A 26,820-nucleotide genomic window follows, 5' to 3' on the forward strand; every position below is an offset into this window, starting at 1 on the left:
AGCATATGCTCCCCAACCTGACCTGACCTGACCTAATATAGTGTGTTTCATTTGTATGATAAACCCATTTATTAGAAATGTGTATCCATCCGTCTTCTAGTTGCTTATGTTGGTCAGGGTTATGGGAGCCAATCTCAGGCAGGGCAAGGCAGGGGTACGCTCTGGACAGGAGTGGCTACGAGTCCACTGCAGGGTGCACAGGTGCATTATGGGATTTTTTTTTAAAAGCCAGTCAGTCTAACTGCATGTCTTTGATCTGCAGGAGAACATGCAAACTCCACTCAAAGAGCTGGCAAGTGGGGTTCAGACACTCAGTCCTGGAAGAGCAAGGTGACAGTAACAGCCAAATGATTTCCATAAAAAGATTATCAATGGAAATTATTTTAATATGTGGACATACTTAAACTGCAAGCAGACCATGACAGGCAGCAGGGAGGTTGAACCTGTTTTAGATCTGCTGTTGGAAGCAACACTAGGAGTCAGGTAGAGCAAAAGTCATGAGCTGATTAAGTGGGGAGGGGAGGGGGCAGAGTTCAAGAGAACGCAGAATGTCAGGATGACTCAGGATGACTCAGGATGAGCTGCGAATCGTGTATCTCAGGTTGACGTCTCCACAAGGTCCTGCAGTGACCCACACAGAAGAAAGGAAAAACTCACATGTGAGTAACATTTTCCTGCCTGTAATTATATATGACATCTGAACTAAGCACCAAGAAGTGGTTTGAGACGGATTCCTGCATTAAACGGTCCAATGACAGACCATTACTCTGGCTGCTTTTTGTTTCGCGGAGAACACAGAATCATAAAACCAGCTGTAGCAAATGAAGGTGTTACACGGACAGCAGAGTCAGGGAAACAAAATTTATTCTGGTTATTTGTGTTTATAAAGCGTACATTTTTCTGTTTAAAAGGTGGTGAGTGCCAAGAACAGGTAAATATGGTCATTACTGAGAATATTTTTTAAGATATTGATCAACAAAATTTGGACAACAAACATAAGGACTGTGGGCAGCACTGCGAGACTTTACTGTTGTTATAATAATGGTAAACTGAGAATGTGAAACTGATGACTTCCTTTGAGGATGTTTCATTACACAATTATGAGAGTTATGTTGTGACACTTATTAGCTAGAATTTCATTGAGTTTTTGACAATTGTAGGGTTAGAGTTACAGTTTACGGGCCATTTATAGAGTCATAGAACATGTTAAAATGGTTGCTTATGGTGAGTGATATATTTGTGGGTAGGGAGGGGACTTTCTGATATAACCATTTGACTCAAAGACTTACATCTAGCTATAAATTCAAATAAAATTGTTAGCATTTATTCAGATAAAAAAAGTAGTTTTCAGAAATTAGAATCCATATGTGGCGTTTACTCATGGCCATAAATTATGGAGAGATGGGGTGGGGGTTGTATCCCCCCTATAATCAAAACCAGCCAATACAACCCCCTGGACCCTCTTAAAAGGGTGGAGACCTCAACCCCACCAATGCTCAACCCAAAGTTATGCACTTGCATATATCAACCAGGTCATGTTTCAAACGAGACTCATATACACTAATAAACAGTCATCATTTCCCAAAGTGGCCGAACAAGACTGCAACTGCACCCTCTAGTAGTTGGAGGTAGTATGCTCGCCGTTTCTTGTAATGTTAACGAATTGCAGCTGTTGCTTTATGTTTCTGATGAGATGGCAGGGTACTTAGAGGTTATATTGTCATATAAAAATTATGTAAATATCATGATGTTCAAGGGAAATTCTGGAAGGGTTTAGGAGCTGATTCCAAAGCAGTTACATGAAACAAAATAAAATGGCTTAATAAAATGTTTGGTTTCTTTTTTATTTTAAAATATACTTAAAAGTAGAGTTTGCTTTCAAATTAATTATATTATTTCAAATCAAATTCAGGCTTCATATAAAATGTGAATTCTGTTGCCCATGAGCAATTCGGATTGACAGTCTTACTGTTGAAGTCCTTGGATGTATGTAGACTTATTGTTTTAGTTCAGTTGAATATATATTTACACATCCAAAGTCTCCAGTGTAGAGTCCAGCTGTGCCACAAAAATGCTAAGATTCACAGAAACAGATGTAACCTTAAGGGACACTCACAAAAAGATCCAACTGAGGCCGTTACGCTCGTTGGGCAAATCACAAGCCTGCTATTTGTAGGCCTGAATCCCACGTCGCTATGACAATAACAGGACCCGAGAAAGACAGTTCATTTAGAGATATTTTTCTTGTTGTTTCTTCCATATACCTCTTTGTGTACTTGATCTGCTAATTAATCTTAATGTTGTTTGAAGACGAACAGGCCAATAGACTATTTATGTGCAGTGTGGTGTTTGTGTATTCGATGAATTAGCACAGTGATGCCACGGCTGTAATGGCAGTTTGACATCCGTGTCCTCTGCTACCTTTCTGCTTACTTCCCGCGGTGTCACTCTACTTCACAGTGTCACTCCTGTGATGATGGGGCTTCTTCCCTGACACGTGGCAAACGGCCTGACCTCTGACCCTGAATCTCTTTCTTCAGTAGATACAAGCATCATCCTCCAGGAGATTAAGCGATGCGATGGCAACACCCAGCAAGGAAATCAAACTGCGTCATCGGGACAAAGGGGCCCCCAGCAACTCCACAGGCTCAGAGAGCCAGCCCAAGAACGTGGGTGAGCCCTTATCGCTGGAAGGTATTCGTGTCAGGGTGAAGCCAGATAAGTGACTGAGTGTGCAGAAAAATCAAATCCCTTTCTTCGTGGTTTGTACTCTTTTTTTCCATTATGATGATGTGGATGATTTTATGACACTGTAGATAATCTTGTATGGATCACAACATGTATGATGTCATGGCTGACCTTGTGGATCACAATATGTATGATGTCATGGATGAGCTTGTGGATTATCACGTGTATGATGAGGCATAGCAACAGGACAGGCTAGTGAGGTGATTGCCTGGGGCCCCGAGCTGGGAAGGGGTCCCTAAGGGCATCCGATTGCATAGTACGTTACAGGGACAAATCTGCTCATTTGAGTATTCTGCTTTTCACAAAAGTGAAAATAAAGGACCTATGTGTATTACATTCTCTGTGTTGATCTTATTAATTTTGACTTTAGGCTAAAATAATGATTATTCATTTTACCATGCAGGGTAGTTAGATGGCCCCGTGGAGTTTTTTCGCCTTGGGCCTTCAGAGTACCTACAATCACCTCTGTGTGTGCATAACATTGTGGATGATCTTGTAGATTACCACATGCATGATGTCATAGATGATCTTGTTGATTACCACATGCATGATGTCATAGATGATCTTGTTGATTACTACATGCATAATGTCATAGATGGTCTTGTAGATTACCACATGCATGGTGTCATAGATGATCTTGTGGATTACCACACATAAAATGACATGGATGATCTGGTGGGTCACAACATGTATGATGTCATGAATTAGCTTGTGGGTGACAACATGTAATGATGTCGTGGATGATCTTGTGGATCACAACATGTATGATGTCGTAGATTATCCTGTAGATGATTTTGTGCCCATGTATCTGTGTAGAGGAGGAACAGACAAACCTTGAAGCACATGACTTGATTCAGTGGAAGAGACATATAGAGGTGAGGATTATGTTGTGTTACAATAGACTAACATTTTTTGTGTAACGTGTTTGTTGTTTGAGATGTGCAAATACTTTTACTCACAGAAAACTGTCTATGACTCTTGTGAAGGATCTGTATCTTGTCTGTATTGGTAGATGAAATGTCTAAAACTAGTTATTTTCTAGATCTTGATCTTTTCTTTTTCAACAACCCAACTAAGCTTTGTTAATTCAAAAATTATTCTGAGCAAAAGCCACCATGCACCACAGCCCCCAATCGGAAATTCTGAGAGCCCGTCGCACTGGCAGAGACACCGGAAAAGCACTTGGCTGGCATCCGTAAAGCCAGCACTGTGAAACCGGCTGTCCAGCCTCCGTGAGCATCTCACCGCTTTTGCACGCAGGCTGTGAAGGCCGACCTCTTGGAGCAGATCCAGGGCCAGCTCAGTGACCTCCTGGACAGGGCCATGAAGGAGTCAGCGGAGTCCTACTCCCGTAGGAACCCCGTACTCCCCAGCACCACCAACGTCAGCAGGAGCGGGAGGTATGGGCTAACGCTACTACAGCCACTATACAGTAGCTCAGATAGTGGTCACACCACAGAGCATAATGGGAACCAAGTATGTCACTGTATCCAAGCAACTGTTAAGAGCAATACCTAAACTGTGACCTCAGCTGTCCACATGTACACATAGGAGAATAGTGGTGCAAGCTGTTCATATTCTGTTCTGTTACAGAAACCTTAGGATGGAGCATGGGAAAGTATTTATGGAACGGAAGTCAATCCTTGAGTAAGTTTACAGTGGAATTCTCCTTCCTGATCAAGGAAATTATGTTGTCTTTAATTTAACTGTGTGTGGAGTTTGCATGTTCTCCCCATGTCGTCGTGGGGTTTCCCCCCACAGTCCAAAGACATGCTGAGGCTGAGTGGAGTTCCTAAATTGCCCTTAGGTGTGCCAGTGTGAGTGACTGGTGTGTGAGTGTGGCCCCCCAGTCCAGGGTTGTTCCCTGCCTCGTGCCCGTTGTTTCCGGGATAGGCTCCGGACCCCCCGTGACCCAGTAGAATAAGCGGGTTGGAAAATGGATGGATTAATTTAATGAACTGAAAGTTGATGCCTGTCTGAGTGAATGGTGTGTGAGTGAATGGTGTGTGAGTGAATGGTGTGTGAGTGAACGGTGTGTGAGTGAACGGTGTGTGAGTGAACGGTGTGTGAGTGAACGGTGTGTGAGTGAACGGTGTGTGAGTGAACGATGTGTGAGTGAATGGTGTGTGAGTGTGCCCGGTGATGGGTTGGTGCCCCATCCTGGCTTGTTCCCTGGCTTGTTCCCTGCCTTGTGCCCATGAGGGGTGGTACAGTACTCAGCATTAGTACTGTTGCTGTACCTCCAGAGTTGGGGTTCGATTCCCACGTCTGCTGCGTGTGTGTGGAGTTTACCTTCTGTTCTTCTTCCATGTTGTGTGGGTTCTCTGGTTTCCTTCTGCAGTCCAAAGACGTGCAGTTAGACTGATCGGTGATATATATAGAACAGCATCCCATCCAGTGCTGCCTAGAATTTAAAAGATGGATGGATGGATGATGGCTCTTAATTTCTCATTTAGTGAGAGTTACTTTTCTAAAAAACAGTTTTCCTTAATTATCCACCATCCATCCATCTTCCTTCCTCTTTCCCAGTAAAGGGATGCAAACTGAATTATGTCAAATAAAATCCACGTTTTGAACATATGACCATTGTTGTTTCGGATTCCCCCAGAGTATCATATTACTCTGCCATGCAGCTCGCAAAGTTCGTGTGAAATTCGGCCACTGGTTCCTGCAGTTGTATGCAAAGCAGTGTGGGACCTGAACCATGTTTCCTGCCTGCAGTGAGCTGTTTGAGATTAATCACATCCGGACCCTCTACCACATGTTCATCGCTGCTCTACTGCTCCTCATCATCAGCACCTTGGCGGTGGATTACATTGACCAGGGAAGGTGTGTTTGGAACCGGCACTGAGTGTGAGTGTGTATGTGTGCGGGTGGGTTTGGAACAGGGTGATGGGCTGAAACAGGAAATGAGTAATCTAGATAATGATGAGTATGGCAACTCTGGAATTGTTGTGCACTCTCACTGACTTCCCATTGGCTTCCCAATTAGTTCTCACAGAGGTAATGATTGGCAATGGACAGTAATCCCACCCACTGTCAGAGGTGGAAATTTCAGATCCAGAAAGTACAAATCCTGACCGTGATTTAGCTTCAACCAACCAGTGGAATACTCTGTAACTGTGATTCTTTATGCGCAACTGGTTGGTTGAAGGTAAGTCACGGTCTGGATTTGTACTTTCTGGACCTGAAATTTCCACCTCTGCCCATTATTGGGATTCAAGGTCTCATTTCTCCCATAATTAGATTTACTTAAACAATTTAGTCATGTCTGCACACATATAATCTAAAATAGCCAAATGTGCATTGATAGACCGGGTTCTACCTCCCCAGGCTTGTTCTGGATTTCGACCTGCTGTTCTACGCCTTCGGCAAGCTGCCCACTGTGCTCTGGGCCTGGATGATCATGTTCAGCTACACGCTGGCTGGGCCGTACCACACGCTTACCCTGTGGGGCAGCCATTACCATGGGGCCGGCACTCCCCGAAGGGTGCTCACCGTGGGCTGTGGTGTCGCTCTGGCGGCTGCACAGAGCTGCATCCTGGGGGTGTTCCCCGTCTATGTGGTGATACATCACCAGCTGCCCGCTGCTTCCCGGTTCATCATTATCCTGGAGCAGGTATGTGTGCATGCAATCATACGCATGCACTTAGGTCCCATAAATATTTGGACAATGACGCAATTTTCATCATTTTGCCTCTGTATGCCTCCACAATCGATCTGCAATGAAGCAATCAAGATGTGATTGAAGCGTAGACTTTCAGCTATAATTAAAGGGGTTTAACAAAAAAGAACATATGAGCCGTTTAGGCATTTCAGCCACCTTTATACAATAAAGTGGTTGATGAAATAACAAGGGAACAGCCCACACCTGGTCATTAAACAGCTTCTCAGTCAATTGTCCACTTACCTTTGAGCCCCTGAGACACTGTGTATAAAAATGGCTGTATAGTCTATAGAGCAGGGGTGGGAAATCTTATCCAGAAAGGGCCGCTGGATATGCAGGATTTTGCTGCAACTCCCTAATTATGTTAGTAATTAGAAGCCTGATTGGCTGAGGAGTCCTCACACCTGGGTTTGAACAGCTGGCCTAAAGGTTATCCCAAAAACCTGCATACACACTGGCCCTTTGCGGATAAGATTGCCCACCCCTGCTATTGAGTATATAGATATAAGGAATTTATTTAGGAAGTTGTTAGGATATAAAGTCACTAATACAGGCTGATTTAAACTCAGCAGGATGTCAGAAGAGGTTAAAGAAGAGCCAGAGAGACAGCAAACCCAGTGATGCATATCTAAGCTAAGTTACTGTAGTTAAGAACACCCCCATTGTTCTGTTGTCCTCAAAATGGCCGCCAGGTTGGCAATCTCTGTTATCCCAAGTCCCCTGGCTTCATTCTGCTTGCTCAAGAACAGCCATTACATACTGTATGTGAAGATTAGTTAATTCCCAGCAAAAAGAACCTTGAAGGAACGAGGCAGGCTTGCGTAGATACTTCCTCGGGGGTATTCCAAAGGGCGAGCGAACAGAGAGATAAACAACAAAAGCAGTGAAGGACAAGAATTATGAGTGTGCTAATAAGAATGCACTGGGCAGATACCCGGCTATATATAGATCCTGCTTAACGACGATTTCACGCTTTAGTTCCCTTGTAATAAAAATTCAGTCCTGCATAACACCAGCAGGTGCCCCAGCAATGTTGGGGATGCAGGGCTCTCCAGTTTCACGCATTGACCGTGAGACAGACGCTTCGCCCCTAATGTAATCTCACTCCAAACTTCTGATGAAACTCGAGAGCCCTTCTTATTGGTGTGTTTGCAGAGTGCTTAAAAGCTGACTTCCTGTGAGTGTGTATCTGGGCTGGTGCTAAGTTTTCACGGGTGGTGCTGTGGTGCCACGCCCCTGCGGTTAACTGGGTTTTATCTGAGCTTCAGGTTCTTCTCAGGGTTCAAGGACAGGCCTTGGCTGAATTACCCTTTGGCCTCATAGAAAAGGTTCTTGGTCACTGTGACAGGATCAGCTATTACTGATAATGGTTAGATATGCATCTGCCATAAGATTGTCAAGGTTTTTCAGCTTGATTGTTTTAGCAACTGGTTCTGTCCCCACACTCAGGTCAGATTCCTGATGAAGAGCTACTCCTTCATACGGGAAAATGTTCCAGTGATCATGAACCACAAGCCACAGGGGGGTAATGCAATTTATTATATTTTTTTTTCCAAAGAACCATGCAATTTTACCAATTTACTGCTATAAATGATTTACATGGTTTATTGGACCAGTTGAGGCTCCAAGCCTGTGTCCCTAACCCCTATCATGTCTGCTATTTATTATTCATACTACAAAATTTAGATGTTTTTTGTTTTTGAAGATTCTGGGTCCAGGGTAATTTGAAATGCTTGCAATCTTTGTACCTTTACTGAAACACCACAAGACACTGCACAGTCTTCAAAATCTGGTGCTACAAACTGCAGGAGGACTCGGGTCTCTGACGGGGGTGCAGTACTTTACCTCACTCTGCCGCCTCGTTTTCTCCTTATCCCCGCACCTCAGGAGAAGACCCCAGGCTCCCCACCTTCTCCAGTTACCTCTACTTCCTCTTCTGCCCCACTCTCATCTACAGAGAGTCCTACCCCAGGTGAGAGTGTGACAGAATCACAATCACAGCCCTGTGCGGCACGAAAAGGTCACAAACACCTAGTTACTGACAGAGCATCACTGCCGTGTCAAAGGTGCATAAGTGCTATCATTTGTCCTACTTTCCAATCGCTTAATTGCGCTCAAAGGTCTTTGCCTTTTATTGTGACGATTATTATCATTAGTCTTACTGCTATTTGTAGTGGCACTAGTAGTGCTGTTTTTGCAGTCATTATCGCATGATGTGTCTAAAGATCATATTCTCCACAATAACAGGAATCCGTATATTAGATGGAACTATGTTGGTGTCAATTTTGCTAAGGTAAGACAAGCACCTATTATCTTCCGCACAATTTTAAAGTACTTTGCACCACGAGCCAAAATATTCCTCCCGTTATCATTAATTGTGTAGAGTAGCTAGTATGATGAGCAGAACTCTTACATTTCATACTGGTCACCTTTGTAGAATACTGATAGAGTCTGAAGAGAAAAGTGACTTGAACTTAGACAGTGCTTCACCTATTTGTCTAATCAAACCTAAAAACTTTGTGTATGAAGCACAATCTTCCTTCATGCAATCCACATAAAAGGACTAATAGTTTCACCTATATGAACACCAGCCATCATCCTCAATCTGAACTGACCAGTCCTAATGAAATCCAAATTACATTGGCCTTTAATACCATAGTGGGATAATTGGCACACAACTTCATTTTCCCAGTTCAATAACACTTTCCCAATTGTTAAAACTATTTTTACTCCTAATATCAACACCCACTCTCAAGGACCACTGCAAGCCATAATTATTCTTTAGAAGCATTTAGCTCCCATTTGCTGATGTAAAATATTGTAACAATGTAGCAAAATTAAAAGAGGGATCCATCCATTACCCATCCATTCTCTTTTAAAAATTATATTGCTGGCTGTATTTCAAAAGCTGGCAATTTAAAGGCCAGTAATTATGACTTCATAATGACAATATTGCTTTATATTTCTTTACATTATACAGAGGTCATCTTGTATTCTCTTACTGCCAAACCATTTTAATTGGTCTGATTAAACAGTATAACATTAATAGAGACTTAAATTCCTTATGTGACTGAAAAGTAAGGTTATGGGACTTTTTTAGTGCAACAAGATCACTCCAAAAAAGGAAAACCAAAAAAATTCATTAATGGTATACTGCAGGGGTGGCTAATCTTATCCGCAAAGGGCCGGTGTGTGTACAGGTTTTTGGGATAACCTGTAGGTCAGCTGCTCAACCCCAGGTGTGAGGACTCTTCAGCCAATCAGTCCTCTAATTAGTAATTTAATTAGGGAGCTGCAGCGAAAAACCGCAAACACAGCGGCCCTTTGCGGATAAGACTGGCCACCCTGGTATAGTGTAAAGAACCCTGCATTTCAGAGAACGAATAATCCACATTGTGTTATTTGTTTGCATACTTTCCCTTTGAGACGATATTTAGCACTGGTCTGGTGGCATTCAGTGTCAAAAGTAGGCAGTCATGCAGAAAAATTCTAAGACAGAGCAAATACTTTCTCACACCTATGCATATTAATAGGCGCCCCCCTGTGGTAGTGTGCAGTAATATTTATACTGATGAGTACCAGGAAATCATTGCGGAGTAAATTTAAGACTTACGCATTTGTGTACAGTAATGAAATACTTGACCTCAAATTGTAGTTATTCTAAATAACATTGCACTGTAACATTACCCGAGTGGTTTCCGAACTCACAGACTTTGGTGAGTATGGTTACTGTTTGCCATCCTTTGCAAAGTGACGCCATCCGAGGAATAGCTTTACCCTTAGTGTTTCCTTTCTTCGGACAGGTCCTGGGCTGTTTGTTTTACCTCTACTTCATCCTCGTGCGGCTCTGCATCCCTGTCTTGATGAACGAGAACAACCATCCCCTTAGCACGCGCACGCTAGTGCTCTCGCTGTTCCACGCCACCCTGCCAGGTACCGCCACGATCATGTGACCACCTCCGCGGCCCCTCTGCACTACATCTTACTCGCTTGCTCTCGGGACCGTGTGTGTGTGTGTGTGTGTGTGTGTGTGTTCTTGTTCTGCATGTTGATAATAAATTGCTGAACCGACAGTCCAACCTAAAGAAACTTTTGCATGACCGGTCTTGGTTAGATTGTGTAGCTCAGTTATGGCTGCATCTCAGAAGGTCTCTGCAGCCAAGTTTATTGCCCCTTCAGGTCTCTGCGGCCTCGTTTTGGGTGACTTTCCCCATCTCTCTGGCTGCAGGCATGCTGATCCTGTTGCTGGCTTTCTTTGCCTTCCTGCACTGCTGGCTCAACGCCTTCGCCGAGATGCTGCGCTTTGCCGACCGCATGTTCTACAAGGTGAACCGGCGCCCCCTGCTGACCGATCGCTTTCTCAGAATTGTCACTCTCCCTGCCAGATCTGTTCAGATCCAGCCACCTCACGGCTAAGAATTACATCTCCGGCTATGCTCTTAAAGCCCACAAGTCAGCGGCACGTGAGAAAGATAAACAGCTGCTTAAAGACGTCAGTTTCGAGTGAGTGTTATACATGGACAAAGAGACTGAGGACTAGAGTATGTCTGCACTTCACTGACAAAACTGCAGACAGTCTGTGTTCAGTCCTTCTTTGGTGATTATGTGGCAGGGTTGGCACCCTGGGGGACATTTGTGGGTCATACCCCCCAAAGGACAATCACCAAGGATGTCCCTTTAATTTAACTTAATGTTTTAATGAAGGCGCTCATTAAACAACGGATCATCTGCGTACCCCCCCCCCCCTGATCAACAAGTCCCCCTCCCCTCCCCCAGTGAAGATCTTGGGCCCGCCCATTACTGCCATAGGTGTGCCTGGACATTCCCAGGGACTGGGTGAAGTCACATGACATGTTCATTCACTCACCTATAATCGGCTACTAATTACTACTGAAATAAAACAGGCTTCTTTTTTCTCCAAAGCCAGTGAGGGTGAGAGGGAGGGGGGAGTGAGAGAAATGTCAGAGAGGGTGTCAGAGAGAGACTGAAAACTATGTTCCCGTCCATGTCATTTTTCCTGCACTGTGTAAGAGCCAAAATGGCTGCCTTTGCTGATTGTTCTTCACTACATCCTTGTGTCAGTAGGATCTGGTTGCCATCCTGAAGTAAATAAACCTTCCAGTTATCTTCAGTTATTTACACATAACACTCATTTCAAACCTGTTTCCTGTCCACTAGCAGCCCCTGAGGGTTTGAGTTAGCTTATGTTGGCTTTACGCTTATGGTCCAGGCTTACGTAACTCAGGTGACTCATTACCCCAGATCTGCCTCAGCGTGGGGGGGGGGGGCTCCCTCCATTCACTGTTGATATGTGTGCCTGTTCTTGTTTCTAGGACTGGTGGAACTCCACATCTTTTGCCAACTACTATAGAACGTGGAATGTGGTGGTTCACGACTGGCTTTACTATTATTACTATCAGGACTTCCTCTGGGTACGTCACTGTCACTATATTATCAGTCACATCACTTTTTCTCACATTTGGTAATATCAAGAGAATGCCACACACCACAATATGCAAGCAACAATATTATATAATTAGTATTAATTCACATAGTTAATTTTGGAGAAACCTCCGGCTTGATTTTTACACTTTAGTTTTGGCTGCTGAACCTATTTGGGATTTTTGGATCCGGAAAATGACTGGTAGTGACAGCTGCCATGCTTCTGTATGGCACTCACTCATCTTTAAAGTAACTACTCACTACTTACTACTTAATTTATACTTACTGCTTACTACTACTTTATCTGTTTACGTCTGAGAATATTTTAACCCATGTATTTTCAATAGAAAAATATTTATTTCCACTTGATCTAATTAACATCTGACCTCTGTGGCAGTAATGGTGGGAGCAGCAGAAGGGATGTAGGGTTCCTTATGGGAACCAGTAAAGTGAGCAGTGGAGACCAGCTTAAAGCAGCGTGTGAGTGACATGCACCATTTTTTGAAGCCCGTTTGTCCATCTGATTGTCCCGCCTCTTCCAGCTGACCAGACGCAAATTCCGCACCACTGCCAAGCTGTCCGTGTTCCTCATGTCGGCGGTGGTGCACGAGTACGTCTTCACCCTCTGCTTTGGGTTCTTCTACCCCGTGATGTTCTGCCTCTTTGCCGTCATCGGAGGTGAGGCCGACGACCCTCCTCGCTCTTCCGCTGGGCCTCCCAAAGCGACTCTGCCGTTTTCATCAATAAATGCAGCAGGCGAACAGGCCCACAGATATTGGGTTTGGCCACTTGCTGCTCATTAGTCGATTTCCGGGGCGCCTAATGCACCATGATTGCGTTAAGACATCAATCTGTGGTCACTTAATGACAACGGGCTTAAAAGGACAACTGAGAATAAAGCCCTTCACATAAAATGAACTTAAAACTGTGTTTTTTATTGAAAATATTATTACACTTCTTGTACTATGATTAATCTGATAGCAATGTTTTACTAATGTCATAATTTTTATCAAACAAAAATGCATGTGTTGTTAATAACAGATTTTTTTTTTACCGCACAAATGCAATGACATCACAGCTATTTATAGAAACCTCCCATGAATTCATCCAGCATCTATTTTAAAGGCAACACTAACTAGGATACTGTGTGTCCGCCTGGATTGCTGGGATCCTGTGCACTGACTGAGCCTTTCCTCCTCCTTCAGTGGTGTTCAACTTCACTCTAAACGACAAGCGTAAGGGTCCCGTGTGGAACGTCATCATGTGGACCTGCCTGTTCATCGGCCAGGGGGTGCAGGTGTGCCTGTACTGCCACGAGTGGTATGCGCAGGTACACTGCCCGCGCGCAGGGGTGGGTACTGCTCGACACGATCCGTCCACCGTCCTTCTCAGCCATCCCAGCAAGGACCTGCTCTTGTATCATAGCAGGGTGCTTGACCCTACACTGCTCTGGTAAAATACCCACGTTTATGAATGGTGGAGGTGAACATCTGAGGTCCAGAAAGTAAAAAGATTTTTTTTCAACCAGCCAGTTGAGTATAAATAGTCACAGTCACTGAGTACCCAACTGTGGGTAAAAGTTGTAGCTAATTAGCTTAGTGAAAATGCAATATTGGCACACAGGGAGACATAATAATAGCATTAGGTTCATGCAGACACTCCCACAACCTGCCCAGTACCATTACCTGCCCAAGTGCTGTTTCAGAAAGTCTGCAGTCAGGGCTGGAAATGCAGCTTGCCCACTCACTTGAGGTTAGTAATTTATATGAATTGCCAGTACAAAATTTTGTGGCATATTAATCTCTAGACACAAGTACATAGACCCCTGCCTGTCTAAAAATTCACTGAAGTGATGACACATGCAGGGTCTTCTTAGCCAATCTGAGTTTGAGACCCATCCCAATTAGCCAATCAACTTCAAGGACCTGATCAATTGCATTTGGTGTTTTTTATGATTATTATTATTATTATTATTATTATTATTATAGATGTGATGCCTTTGGTTGCTTTGTACATTGTACATTACATTGTACATTGTGGGCTAGCGAGCATTCATGTAAGCAAGTAATTTTTTTACTTATCTAACCCAGTTGGCTAGTAGCAAAAATTCTTAAGTTCTTCCCCCCGTCTGCAGTGCAGATTTAGCTGAATGGAAGTGGTTTAACACAAATGTGTAGCTGTACATCCTGGCCCAGCAGGTCATTCCCTTGGTAAGGGCTCCTAGTAACACAGCATATGTTCATACTGATCTATCTTTCATGAACCCCTTCCTGTATTTTCTGACCCCAATAGATTGTACTGTCTATTCAAAAAAGGGCTCAATGCATACCCCAAAGCAGGCCAAGAGCACCCTCTAGTGGGGTCAAAAGATACAGCAAATGGTTCATGAGGCTTCATTTGACTAGGGCTAATTCACAGCTAAAACAGATTAATGATTATACACAATGGTTAAAACCAGTATCAGAGAAGCTGAGGAGTTTGAGAGAGTCTGGTTTGTAAAGGCCTTCATAAAAAAACAGAAATGGAAAACTGCTCTGAACTACATTTTATCTTAATGCTAACTCCACATACCAGCAGACAGTAACACGTCTTCACCACTCACTGGTATGAGTAGTAATTTTTCCACCCACTGAGAAAGGTGTTAAATTGTGGTCTCGAAACCTGCACTAACTTGGTGTTAAATGTCAGTTTGCGCTACTAACCTGCTGATAAATACTGTGTGTGTAACAGAGGAGCTACTGGGAGCTGGTCATACCCCGGTCCTGGTCCTGTAGCTACGGAGCATGACGTTACCTGATCCACTAAGAGAGCGACCACACAGCGATCCACCCCTGACCTGCCGGCTCGGGTCCGAGGGCAGATCGAAACCCACATGCCTCACTAGTGGCAGAGAGAACCGGCACAGTAACAGAACAGGGTGGCTCAGGAAGGGCTGGATATGTAAGAGAAACTCGCTTGTAATCTTTCTGTACGTTTTATAAATTATTACACCACCAAATGGTATAAATTATTAGTTGTTCTGCTTTTTTTTACTTTCCCAAAGGCTTTGTTCATTTCCTGCTGTCAAATCCATCTATCTTAACTCCACTATTCCAGCTATGGGATGCAATTACTGTCATACTCTTCCAGTTAAAGGAAATGTATAATTTAACATGCATTTATTATTGGAGACCGTTTTACACCACGATGAAGCCATTTACTCAGCAAAGTAATAGTATAAACTATTATGAATAAGATGAAGCAGCACTAAGGAGTTTCCTCCTGGGATAAATACAGAATATCTTAAATTATCTTCGATCCAGAGACCAACTGCCCTTCTTCTCTGAATATTCCTAAAAATTCCTGGTGGGTTCGCTTTGTTTCTGCTGGGATTGAGGTTGCTTTTGGCAGTAGATTTGAATATCAGATTGTTTTCTCTATCATTTCTATATCATTTGTACTGGCAGCTTTGTATCAGATTCCTCTCTCAGAGCTTTGAGGGAATGTCTGACTGTGAAGCCTCCGCAGCTGATGGACGTTTTCCCGGTGTTACAGAACGACCGTACCTATCATTCAACATACTACTGAGTTGGCTTTACCGGATAAGCCGGAATGATCTTAAGGTTTCACCCAAAATCAATACTGACATAGAAAACAATAAAATACAAAGACTGTAGAATAAGTACTATTCTTTTTTAAAAGTTTTAGAATGACTCAGCCCAACTCCTCTCTAAAGACAAAGAACAATTGTCAGTATTTAAAGCTCCATCTGCCAAGATCCTACTGTCTGTTATTTACTGTGCTGGATCTCAGCAGATCCATTAAACCAAACCAAAATACGCTGCCAGCACTCGTGTGACTGTTTATATAAATCTACTCTGACTTATGTTATTAGATGACCTTAACCTTTTGCTAATAAATCAACAGGAATATTTCACTGCTGCTCTTCATCTCTTCATTAACTAATCCTCCAGGCCTCACTCTTTTTAAGCTCTAGCAGCATGTCTATAATAAAGATCACCAATAAATAAACATTCATGACTGGTAAAGGATTAACGGAAAGTGCTAGAAGTAACAAACAGTCCAGCTTGTCCTCTAAGAATCCCTGCTTAGCAACAGCAGATAAATTTGGGACCCTGTATCCACAACATCAGAATCGTCTCTATGGAACATCTCCAGGAACCTCTCAAGCGCCAAACAGACATTGCAGACATATCGCTTCCCAGCCTAGTTTAATCCCCCTAATTTAATCTTGCACCACAGCAGTCAGATAATCACAGTGAGACACCCTGCTGGTACCGTGTCCCCCTGACCAGCCTGTGGGTTTGCTACCTCTGGCTGGATGTTTCCAGAACTCTCTCTCCATCTCCCTCCGCACGACTCCAGTCATCGTCTCAGCCTTCTTCTAGAATTCCCATTCAACCTGCCAGTCCCTTCATAGAACAGGTGGGGGCCAAAATCCTTCCTTGAAGTTGTGTCTCATGTAGGGTGGCAGGGATGGGACACTGGAGGATGCAGTGAACCTTAAAGAGGCTTCCAGCTCTGTCTGGTGTCTTCATGACGACGCCCCTCTTTTCCAGCTTGGCACCTAAATTACTTTCAGAATTCCCCGTTTCTCAACCTCGTTTTTCCCTCCCATATTCTCACGGCAGTATTTGGAGACCAATCTCCAGACAGCAGGAATACATGGACATGGTGAAGCTCCCGCCTGTAACCACGGTACCTCAGAGGAAGCCAACAGGGCCCCATGTGCCTGGTCTCCATGGCCACGCAAAGGATTCTCTGACCTCAGTGTTTCAGGCAAGCAATTAAGCCCAGTAGCTAATAGGGAACAGGTCCTGTCTGTGGGCTACCTCTGTCCTGTGCCCCGCGCTTCCTGGAAGACCCTGCTAAGGATAAGTGGTTGGAAGATGGATTGAGGTAGAGTACACAACCAGTCAGAATGCATCTGTATCATTGCTTTATGGGAGCTTAATTAGTCGCTATAGTAATTATAGACTAAATAGTTTCTATTCTATCCAGAGGTTTCTGGGGCAACTGCATCCGGTAACTGAACCCGAATAACGATGAACATAAACATGCCCTGCATAACAGTGAGGAGCCAAAAAGTATTTTTCATTACAGGGTTGTTGGATAGGGGCCTGGAGTCTTTCCTGGACAGCAGGGAGCGCCCTAAATAGGACGCCCACAGGGCACATAATCACACGCTACGGGCAATTTAGGGACACCAGCTCACCGAACTGCACGTCTTGACCAATACAGGGAGAACATGCAAATGTGACACACAGAACAGGGAGAGGATTTTTGTTCCCGGTGCTGGAGGCGTGATGCAACAGTGTCACCCACTGTCTTCACTCTTAAAGGCTGCATTTTCAGGTGGTTGAATGTGATTGTGTGTCTGACACAGAAAAATGACATCATGATGACATCATGAGCCAAGGACGACAGAAAACCACTGGTCGTTTTTATGGCCTAATGGGAACGGCCTCATTTTCAAGCAAGCCTCACATCCAAAAGACACATTATGGAAAGATACTTTTGTTACTTTAGAGATATGGAATAATTCACAAATGACACTGACAAGTTATCAATGCACTGTTTATTGGCCATTTGCAAAGAACCATTACACAAAATAACTGTGTACATGAAAACGTGTCACAATTTTAAAAGTTTTACGAGCTCATAAAAATACATTATTCGCAAAACAGAACAGTGCTTATTCGACAGCCCCTATATCCACACTAACATGCATTTGTATTGGAGCCCATGTTCACACAGGGAAATGCCCGTTTTCAAGGACATATTCAGTGAACGAGATATTTACACAGTTCGTGCAGCAGAGAATCAAAGAGAGGAAACCGTAAAGTAGGGATTAGGAGCTACTTCACATGAACGTCATTAATTCCATCCAGAACCATCTTAACGTCATTTAGCACCACAATCGCACGGACTGTTTAGTTTCAGGGATAAATCAGTTTTAGGGAGTTCATCCCTGTAGGTAAATACCAAAGGCAGTACAGTCTTCTTTTCATAATATGCAAAGGCTCGAGTTAGTGGTTACGATACTAGTTATAGGATGCTGGGAATCCTTTTATATTAAAGGATTTCATTTTACAGGGGCAACAACTGGATGCTACTGAAATGAAGCAAATAGCACTACTGCAGAGTGATGGACAGGCCTCCAGTCCAACCTCCATCCACGTTCAGAACCAGGCTGCAGAAGCTTAGCTGCTCAAGCACGCAGCACCACATTTCATTTAAGCAGACTGCAGATCCCAAAACACAAGGAAATGCCGACGATGCTGTTGGAGTGAGCAGCCAGGGTGAGGCATGGAGTGACCAGACAAAAAAAAACAGTTACCAAAGGTTCAAGAGACCCAGGTGGGCTACTCTGACACAATGCACCACTTTGAAGCCCACATTGGCCGTGACTATCAGAGGTGACCAATCACTGCCTAGTTTACCCCAATAGGAACCAATGGATTCACCAATCAGAAACTGGTTGCCAATGACTGACAGCACACAAGTCCCACCCAGCGTGGCTTCAAAGCCTCATTCCTCACTTAGTGCCAGACTGCAGTAAACTGGGGACCAGCTGGAACCCAACGTGAAGAACGCAGTAAACATCTGAAAAGTAAACATCTGAAAGCCTGCTGCGTGACTACCTGCACTTCACAGAAATAAAAAACTAAAGTAAAATAAAAGCATCTCACTTCCCCTGAATACACACGCGTTTTTAATACTGCACTGTTTGACTGAAGCTGCCCAAACTGCTAGCTAAGTTAACTAGTTGAATTCCTGAGCCCGCGGCAGGTGTCTGGGCGCCAGGCCTCGCCCTCGCGACTTTGGGGTGTGAGAAGCCGGCGCTGCGGCCCAGCGCTCCCACGCTTCTGCGACAGTGTGGTCTCTCCACTCAGCACCAGCCACACCAAAGCTAACCGCGCCGCGCCACACCGCTCCGCAGCGACCTCCTGCCAAGGGAAATCCATTTACCGCGCTGACCGGGCAGCAGCGGCCATCAGCTGCCCTTGGATATCACCCACAGACCTTCACTCAGTAACGACTGCAGAACGTGACCCTAGTGGGCAGATGAAGACCGGAGATGACTTTACAATCAGTGGCATGTTTACCAGCATTTAACTGTCATTTATACTCTGTATTTTCCCCCACATGGTAACTCCTGCCCTGAGATCTTTTAACAACACACTCAAGTAAGTCACATATAAACCAGGGATATAAAAAAAAACCTTTTTGTCCCCCCTGTCGAGGGAATGAGCTTATGGCTGTTGGCTAAGAATTCAGATTCCCTTCTGAGGGACGGCCTTAGGACGGTTTTTACGATTATGAAAAACTGGCACGGACGACAGACTTGCAGTGACGGACTTTCTACGTTACAGGGTCCAGCTGCGGGTTCTCCACGATGTCCGTTTCCGCGAACCCTTCTACTCTTTCCTGAGACCTGCTGCATGTCACACGTCTAGTTTGTGATCGCTAAAGTAAACATCTACACGACGCGGCAGCCGTTCCCCCCCCACCATCTCCCGGAAGCATGCGGGCTATTTCTGAGAGCGGCGCCTGGCCAGGCGGTTCATGAAGCAGCAGGTCACTGTGCCAGCGACGACCACGCCCACAAAGAGGGCTGAGGACACGCCGACTATCAGGGGAATGAGGAGGAGGTCGATCGCTGGGGAGAGAGGAACACAAGGGAGGGTAAATCGATCTGTGTTTGCGAACCAGTGTTTTCCCAGGGAAAATTACCCCCCTTGGGCTTTCTGGAGTCATGCCACAGATATAAAGAGGTCATGCAACTGTGAAAAAAACCACAGACTTACCACGGGAATACAAGTAGACGTTGACGGGCATGGATTTTGCCGCCTCCCCTGTGCTGTACCAAGCCCCATGCGGGTCCTGCCCCCACACCTCTGCCTGGCATGTGTAGTACCCCTGGTCTTGCATCTGGGCACCATGGATTCGTAACCGGTAGTAACCGTGCTCTGGTTGGTCCACGCTCACGTCCCCAAAGTTGCCGTGGAGACGGGACAGGCCCTCGTGCGTCACAGCCGCCAGCAGCGGAGCGTCCCCGTCTCCCGTGGGCACCTCCCCGGTCGACCCCAGCTCCTCCCTCTTACGGAACCACTGCACTTCCACTTGGTACGGGCCCGTGGTCGTCACGGTAACGTTGCAGAGCAAAGTGACGGTGTCGCCCCGCTTTAGGAGGGGTCCGCGCACTAGCGTAGCCGTGGCGGCCACACGGACCTCTGAGCGGGAAACAGGGATGAGAGGAAAGAAAGGACAGACAGGCAGACCATTAACGGGAACAGATTCATGGCATAACCTGTGAAGAACCTTACTGGGACCAAAGCTGTAAATGAATGAATTATAGAGCCCCTTATAGCCACAATAAAATGGAACCCAGTAAAACGAGTGCAATTAAAACTGACACCAAATGTGCTCATTAAGCCTCACGACATGAACCATGATTACTCTCAGCGCCCGCAAATAATTATCTATTCCTTAAAGCCCTTGTGGAAAATCAGCTCTGATGTGCTTCATACTGTATTAATTAAAATTTGACTAATTGCTACAAATTTGACGGATATTTAAACTGAAAGTGTGAATGAGTAATTGAAGTGTAATGGGGAGGCGAATCCCTCACCTTTGGTTGTGAAGCTGATGGCCACCCCATTGGACCTCTGGGTAACGGAGGCTGGACTGGATGGTCCCGGGTCGCGGCGTCCGGCGAAGATGCTGACGATGCAGCGATATGTGCCCGAGTCGGCGGGGTGTGCCGAAAACAGCCGGAGGGAGTACCGCCCCTGGGCCTCCATCTCCACGGCGCCGCCCCCGCCGCGGCTCGTGTCGTCTCCCCAGCTCGCCACCCCATCCGGACCCAGCCGGGCCACCTCCACCTCGGGGGCCGTCGCCGGCGCACCTTCCCCGCCCCCCCGCCGCGTCCACCTCACCAGCAGTGCCGAGCGGTTCCAGACTCCCACACCGGACACCTCGCAGGTCAGCCTGAGGGGGGAGCCGATGGGCAGGTTTACCGCCCCACTGGGGGTGGTGCTCACCGTCATGCTGTCAGCTGCAACGCAAGCAGAATGCAGCACTAAGACTACAGCAGGGTAGGGGGGTTTAAATCAACTTTACATGGGGGCGATTCCAGGTTGGGGGCACAAGAAAGGCCATAATTCATACAGAGGGCTAACCTTTATCAATACACTATCATATGTTTTGATTGGGTGAGTGACAAGGGAGGGGGCACTCCAGGGGCCAATCAGCTTTCAGCTGGGGCCAGCTCCCCTATGGCCCCGCCCCCGTTTACGCCACCTAACTTTACACATATCAAACCTCCTGCTACATACATTGCTAATACGAAACAAACACAAAGTGCCCTAAAAATAGCACGACAGGAGGTCTACACACTGCAGAAAAGCAGCCTGTAAAAACAGCGCTGTGATCTCCGAAAAGGGTCATGGAGCATCGTAAACAGCCAGGGATAATGGCCTTGATTACGTCTGTGGGCTGCTGCTCCTTTTTAAAGGACAAAACACAGTTACTAAATACTGGCTGTTTTGATACAGCATCTGCAGATGACATCACAGTTATGTTTAGCTATTTAACCTTCTGCACTTACGTCATCGGTCATCTATACATTCATATACATCTCTAGCTTAATTTATAAGGATGTGACGGCAGCAGGGAACTTACACTTTCACATAAAAAAAAACACAGTAAGCCACAAAGGACAGGTATCAGTGGTAAGCCAGACTCTATGGATTACTCTTAATTATTACTGCAACGGGCAAAACCTTTTCACAGCCTGCAGCCACATCAAACAATCATAACCAGACAGCCAGGCAAATCTCAGCGATTTTTAATTTTTTTTTAAAACCTTTCTTGGGTTTTTTTGCAAGTTTTGTTTCTATTCCTTTTTTTATTAACGAGGACATGAGAGTGAGGCAGAATGATGATTTAAATAGCCTTTGTCCTGCAGATGATGCTTTTACTAATTAAATACTATATAGCATTGTATTGTTAATACTGTATCTTTGTATTAAAAATTTTGATCTTATATAAGCAACAGTTAGTTATAGCTATTTCAGTTTGCGCTGATAAATATTTTGTAACAATTAATCCCAAATTTGTTTTGTTTATGTATGTTGTCATGCATTGCTGGTCAAAAACACCTTTTATGGCTAATTGATAAAGGTTTGCATTTTTCAGGTGTTTTGCATGGATGATTAATCATTCTCTGTACTTGTTTTCTCTTACAACACTGTCAGGCACAAGGCACTATATTCTATGTTACACAGAGCAGGACAAAGGTGGGTACTGACCCAGCGGCCTCACAGTCAGGACGCCCAGCTCCATTGTCCTGTGGGCGAGCTTTGTCCAGCTTCCATCTGGGTCCAGAATCCACTGGGTCGCCTCACAAAAATAGGCACCGGAGTCGCTCGGGGCAACAGTGGCCATCTTCATAACATACAGGTCCCGGTCACCCGCGGACTTCCCCTTCCTCTTCTCCAGGGAGATCTCACCATCCTGGTACCTCCTCTCATAGTCTCCGCCCCGGCCGGGGATCACGGCCAGCTCACGGCCAATGCTGATGATCTCCCTCAGGTTATGGCCCTGCCCGCTGATAACAGCCCCGGATCCAGCCCCGCCCCGCACGCCAAAGGTGACGGACAGGTGAGTGTGCTCTTTGGATTGGACGGCGGCCTCGCACGTCAGCTGCAGCTCCGCCCCTTCTATCAGTGGTTGGCGGCTCAGAGAGTGGGAGTGGCTTATCTGGAGCGTATCGGGGATCACTGCCGGTAAAAGCATAATCATAGAATTAAAAAAAGGGAAGTGGCCGAGAAAACCAGAAAAAAAAGCACATTTGCATTAGATACTGGCAAGTGGCCTCGGGTTTCACTACTTGGTCTACAGCACACACCATAAAAATGATTTCATTAGCTTCCAGAAGGTTCCATAACTACAGTGAAGGAAAAAACACAGGATGATAATTTAAATTCTTCTCAATGTTATTCCTGTAACTGAAGGTCTCTAATATTACCGCAGTACAGCACCTGGAAAATGGCCCATACCTTTGACAGTCACAGATGCGCTGTAGTTGCCATAGTACCGCGTGTCAGTGCTGGGGGTATAGCACTCGTAGCGCCCCTGGTCTTCAGGCTGCAGCCTCTGCACCACCAGAGCGGCCCGGTCACCCGAGTCCCTCTCCACCCGCACCTCGCCCGAACGGACGCGGGGCTGGAAGGGGGCGTAGGAGAAACCCCGGTCCTGCGTGGAGATGACGCCGATCTGCTGGCTGCCCGAGTTCTCGCGGTACAGGAACCACTCGAAGTTCTGCATGCGCGGGCCCTCGTACCCGGTCACTGAGCAGGGCAGTGTCATCGGGAACCCCGCCACGCGGTACAGCGGCCCAGCGGGGACGGTGACGTCGCGGCAAAAGACACACTGGAGCACTGCGAGAGAGACGGACAGCAGGGAGTGAGGCCAGGCCGTTTGTAATCCACATGCCACACGGATGATCACATTGTTTAAAAGGAACTAAATTATATTAGCGGAAAAGTGAAGCCAAAATATCTGTATGTATAGATAACTTCCTCTTCTGGTAAATGTTCTGGTAATCCTTTTTAAAACATATTATGAGTCTAGCTACATAAATATACTACCTATTAACTTTTAATAATAATAATAATAATAATAATAATAATAATAATAACAATAATAATAATCAATTCTTTATTGTCCCTCAAGGGGAAATTGTTTTTACGCCTCCCTCAGCTTGCTCTTTGTGGAGTAAGTTGTCCGCGAAGGGCAGCCACCTGTAGCGGCGCCCAGGGAGCTGGGGGTTAAGGGCCTTGCTCAAGGACCCGCAGACATGCTGAGGCTGGGTTTGAACCGGTGACCTTGTGATTACAGGCACACAGGCTTAGCCCACTGAGCCACAAGCTGCATAAAGCATAAAATTATGAAACAGAAATATTACAATGTATATGACTATATTTCTGGTAGCCAGCGTTCATTATTCAAACGACATGACACATCTTTGGATGCCAAACCAATACCCCACAGATCCTAATTCAATTCTTTATGACATGACTGGAATTCTGATATCCAGGGAAAATAATTCAACTTCTGCAGTATGCTTTTGAATTCCTGACCGAAATCCAGAGCTCCTAACTCAACTTATATGGTTTTATATTTCTAACTTTGGTCCTTTCACACAGGAACGGGTTGTGTGTTATCAGGAGATATTTGTTCAAAATTTGAAACGGCGACCACGTGTTTAAAAAACTGATCTTACGGGCCGATAAGAAAACGACCATTGCGCCACCAAAAGAAATGCCGATAGACCTGAAACCCGAGGCAGGTTTTACTTCCTGTACTAATGACAAACGTCCATCTTGGTGCCCCTTTCAAATGGGTTTTTAGATAATTACTGGCCGAATTACAGCCATGATTTAAAGTCTAACGAATCTTGCATGTTACACTTAAAGAAATGGCTGTACAATAAAACGGCACATGATATTTCTCATCGTTCGTTATTCTGATGCAAACGCGTACATTTCGTTTTATTTCTCCAAGTAACCCCTTTAGATGAATTATTTTCCTGCACACACACACACACACACACATACACACACATATATATATAGCCGCCTCTGACAAACGCAGTAGTTTATGCAGTCTACAGAGCTTGCGTCCAGCAGCGTATTAGAATCACTGTAAAAATTACAAGGTAATACTAGAAGGTATTACTTAAAAGTAAGCATCACGGAAGAGTAAAGAAAACGGGCGCATGAAAAACCAGATATCGCTGCAATGTTACATAAATAAGTGGCTCCGGGGAGACAGACGACTGTGCGAGCAGACAGTCAGAGGGCTTAGGCGGATAAAGCGTTACTGACAGCGGGGCCTCGACACGGGCTGATACGGGGCTACGACGGGAAAACGGCGACGGGGACCCATGCAGAAATGTACACATGCGGGGGTTTTCAAGGGGAAAGTGTGTCCTAATGAAAGCGAACTGTCTGAAGGAAGGAATAAAGGTACAACCAACGCTACTCATGTTATACACGTGAAAACAAGAAAACATTTGGCTTTCATATCTACTATTAAGAAACACAGTGTAAAATATTAATATAATGTCGTGTTCCACTTTATGGAAATGAATCTAAATACTTAAGATTCATTTTCTTGTAAATCAATATACATGCTTTTTCTTATAAATCAGTTATGTATTACAATATATTAAGCCGAGAGGGACAAATTAATTAATTTCCCCTTTCCTGCTTTGGATTACTCTGTATTTTATAATGCGCCACTAAAATCAGGAGATGGCAAATGTGACAATGACGATATTGCGTTATCGATTCCTTTCAAACCGAAGAAATCAGACATTGGGAACAAATCGTTGTCGCGCATTTCCCATTACGGAATGGGGTGGATTAAGTATAACAGATGGAGATACAAGAGGAGACAGGAGCGACTCCTCATAAACACAGAAATGTATTACCGGGCATAACTCACCCCACGGCAGGCACAGCAACGCTGACAGGCGTGATTCCATCCCGGAGTGCTGGAACGAAACGAGAAAAAGGAATGAAACGAGCAAAAGGACCGAAATCAGCGGCGGATCGAGCCACCGCCGATCATCGTCACGCCCACAAACTCAAAAAAAGATGAACGTCCAAAAATGTACACGTATGGCGTTAAACCAATTAAAAGACCAGCGACTATGGTTATAAAGTAGGCGATATGTTACCACGAGTTGCTGATAATAAAACAAATCTGGTTGATGAGAAGACGCCACTATTGCACAACGCGCATCATAGTTTCCCAGTTCGTCTAGGTACTTTCAATCCTTTAATCGAAACCGAAGGATCCCCCAATAGTTCCCTCCCAATCCGTTTCCTAGCAGCCCAAAAGACCTCTAGCGTATTAATGGAGAAACAGAAAGTCCCAGCCTGAGGCGGGACATTAACACATCCTCTGTTTTCGCTCCCAACAAAAAAATCAACGTACTTGCTTCTTATTGGTCAGAAACCAGATATACGCGCCGGAACCAATCAGATCAGATTGAGTTTAGTTTTTCTGAATAACAAATCTCACCAATCAGTTCCCGTATTAACGTCAATATCTAGGCCAGCCCCTCCTCCCACGGCTCTATCACACAACTCTCCCGCAGTAATTCAATATCAATCTAAGCCAAGCTTTTATTCTACGGATGTTTATAGTGTTACTCCTCAATCAGTAAACCTGGATTTAAGAGGATTACTGTAATATTAATGACCACAATAACAGTATCACCAATAATTTCACCATCAACTTCATCAAGTTATGTCACATACACAAACAGACTACACGTGTGAAGCGATATGCCTTTTCCAGCTGCTTTCTGGATTGTACTCGAAATGGAAATGAGTAATACAAAGAAAGATAATATAGAAAAATAAATAGGAATAAACAAGATTAAAATGGCAATAATAATTAAATGAAAAAGTTAAATAAGTCGAAAATAAAAAGCAACGATATCCGTAACTGCTGCGTTGGTGCCCCGTCGCGGGTCATTCCCTGCCTTGCGCCCGTAGCAGTGAGGATAGAAAATCCATGTATGTATGGATATACGTAACTGTATTTACAAAAGGCAATAATCAGGAAGATGTCAAATGAAAAGTGAAGGATGGTACAAAGTGCGTAAAGTGGCGTATAAGTCACTGTAAGTCCTTTTGTGTACGGACAGCCGGAGGGTAGAAACGTGCCCTGAATCTCTCGGTTTTGCCATTCAGGCTGCGGGAGTACCTCTTTGACTGCATCATCGGGGAGGGCTGAAACTAAATTTTTTTCTTTGTCCCAGCACCTCCTCCCGTAATTGCAGGTAAGTCAGAACACACGCGATGATTAATTCGGTCATTTAAAGGAAACTGAATCATATTTGATACGCCATAGTAACCTATAACTCAACTTGGGCACTG

General features: G+C 44.8%; 2 protein-coding genes across 6 annotated transcripts; one reads left to right on the forward strand and one right to left on the reverse strand.

Moving 5' to 3' along the window:
- Positions 1–545: 545 nt before the first annotated feature.
- On the forward strand, positions 546–15,773 carry soat2 (sterol O-acyltransferase 2). Of its 4 annotated transcripts, none has more exons than XM_023795456.1 (16): positions 546–659; positions 2,541–2,694; positions 3,565–3,623; positions 4,009–4,148; positions 4,342–4,395; positions 5,470–5,577; positions 6,082–6,367; positions 7,865–7,940; positions 8,303–8,387; positions 8,663–8,708; positions 10,219–10,348; positions 10,644–10,741; positions 11,749–11,847; positions 12,400–12,535; positions 13,063–13,208; positions 14,588–15,773. In XM_023795456.1, exons 2-16 carry the CDS (start codon positions 2,580–2,582, stop codon positions 14,642–14,644), a joined length of 1,635 nt encoding a protein of 544 aa, XP_023651224.1. In that variant the 5' UTR covers positions 546–659; positions 2,541–2,579; the 3' UTR covers positions 14,645–15,773. The 4 variants fall into 4 exon arrangements, with proteins under 4 accessions (XP_023651224.1, XP_072571580.1, XP_023651222.1 ...); XM_072715479.1 differs by having other exon boundaries at positions 2,541–2,673; XM_023795454.1 differs by lacking the exon at positions 14,588–15,773 and having other exon boundaries at positions 13,063–13,802.
- A 1,647-nt stretch (positions 15,774–17,420) lies between these two features.
- igsf8 (immunoglobulin superfamily, member 8) lies at positions 17,421–25,861 on the reverse strand. 2 transcript variants are annotated; one of them, XM_023795476.2, is made up of 7 exons: positions 25,611–25,861; positions 25,376–25,424; positions 22,924–23,304; positions 22,174–22,644; positions 20,493–20,918; positions 19,669–20,094; positions 17,421–19,520 (listed from the first exon to the last, which is right to left on the reverse strand). In XM_023795476.2, the coding sequence occupies exons 2-7, from the start codon at positions 25,413–25,415 to the stop codon at positions 19,393–19,395; spliced, it is 1,872 nt and encodes a 623-aa protein (XP_023651244.1). In that variant the 5' UTR covers positions 25,416–25,424; positions 25,611–25,861; the 3' UTR covers positions 17,421–19,392. The 2 variants fall into 2 exon arrangements, with proteins under 2 accessions (XP_023651244.1, XP_023651243.1); XM_023795475.2 differs by having other exon boundaries at positions 25,376–25,861.
- Between the last annotated feature and the right edge of the window lie 959 nt (positions 25,862–26,820).

This window comes from Paramormyrops kingsleyae, chromosome 8 (genome assembly GCF_048594095.1).
Source record: "Paramormyrops kingsleyae isolate MSU_618 chromosome 8, PKINGS_0.4, whole genome shotgun sequence".
Classification (NCBI taxonomy): Eukaryota; Metazoa; Chordata; class Actinopteri; order Osteoglossiformes; family Mormyridae; genus Paramormyrops; species Paramormyrops kingsleyae.

Bases quoted from the DNA above. Each gene is read 5' to 3' on its own strand.
- soat2 (XM_023795454.1), top strand. From the start codon at position 2,580: ATGGCAACACCCAGCAAGGAAATCAAACTGCGTCATCGGGACAAAGGG. The intron at 4,396-5,469 runs GTAAGTTTACAG...TCCTGCCTGCAG, and splicing joins GAACGGAAGTCAATCCTTGA to TGAGCTGTTTGAGATTAATC. The intron at 11,848-12,399 runs GTACGTCACTGT...CGCCTCTTCCAG, and splicing joins ACTATCAGGACTTCCTCTGG to CTGACCAGACGCAAATTCCG.
- igsf8 (XM_023795476.2), bottom strand. From the start codon at position 25,415: ATGGAATCACGCCTGTCAGCGTTGCTGTGCCTGCCGTGGG. The intron at 23,305-25,375 runs GTGAGTTATGCC...TCTCTCTCGCAG, and splicing joins GTTGCTGTGCCTGCCGTGGG to TGCTCCAGTGTGTCTTTTGC. The intron at 22,645-22,923 runs GTATGGGCCATT...TTTTACCGGCAG, and splicing joins CGCATCTGTGACTGTCAAAG to TGATCCCCGATACGCTCCAG.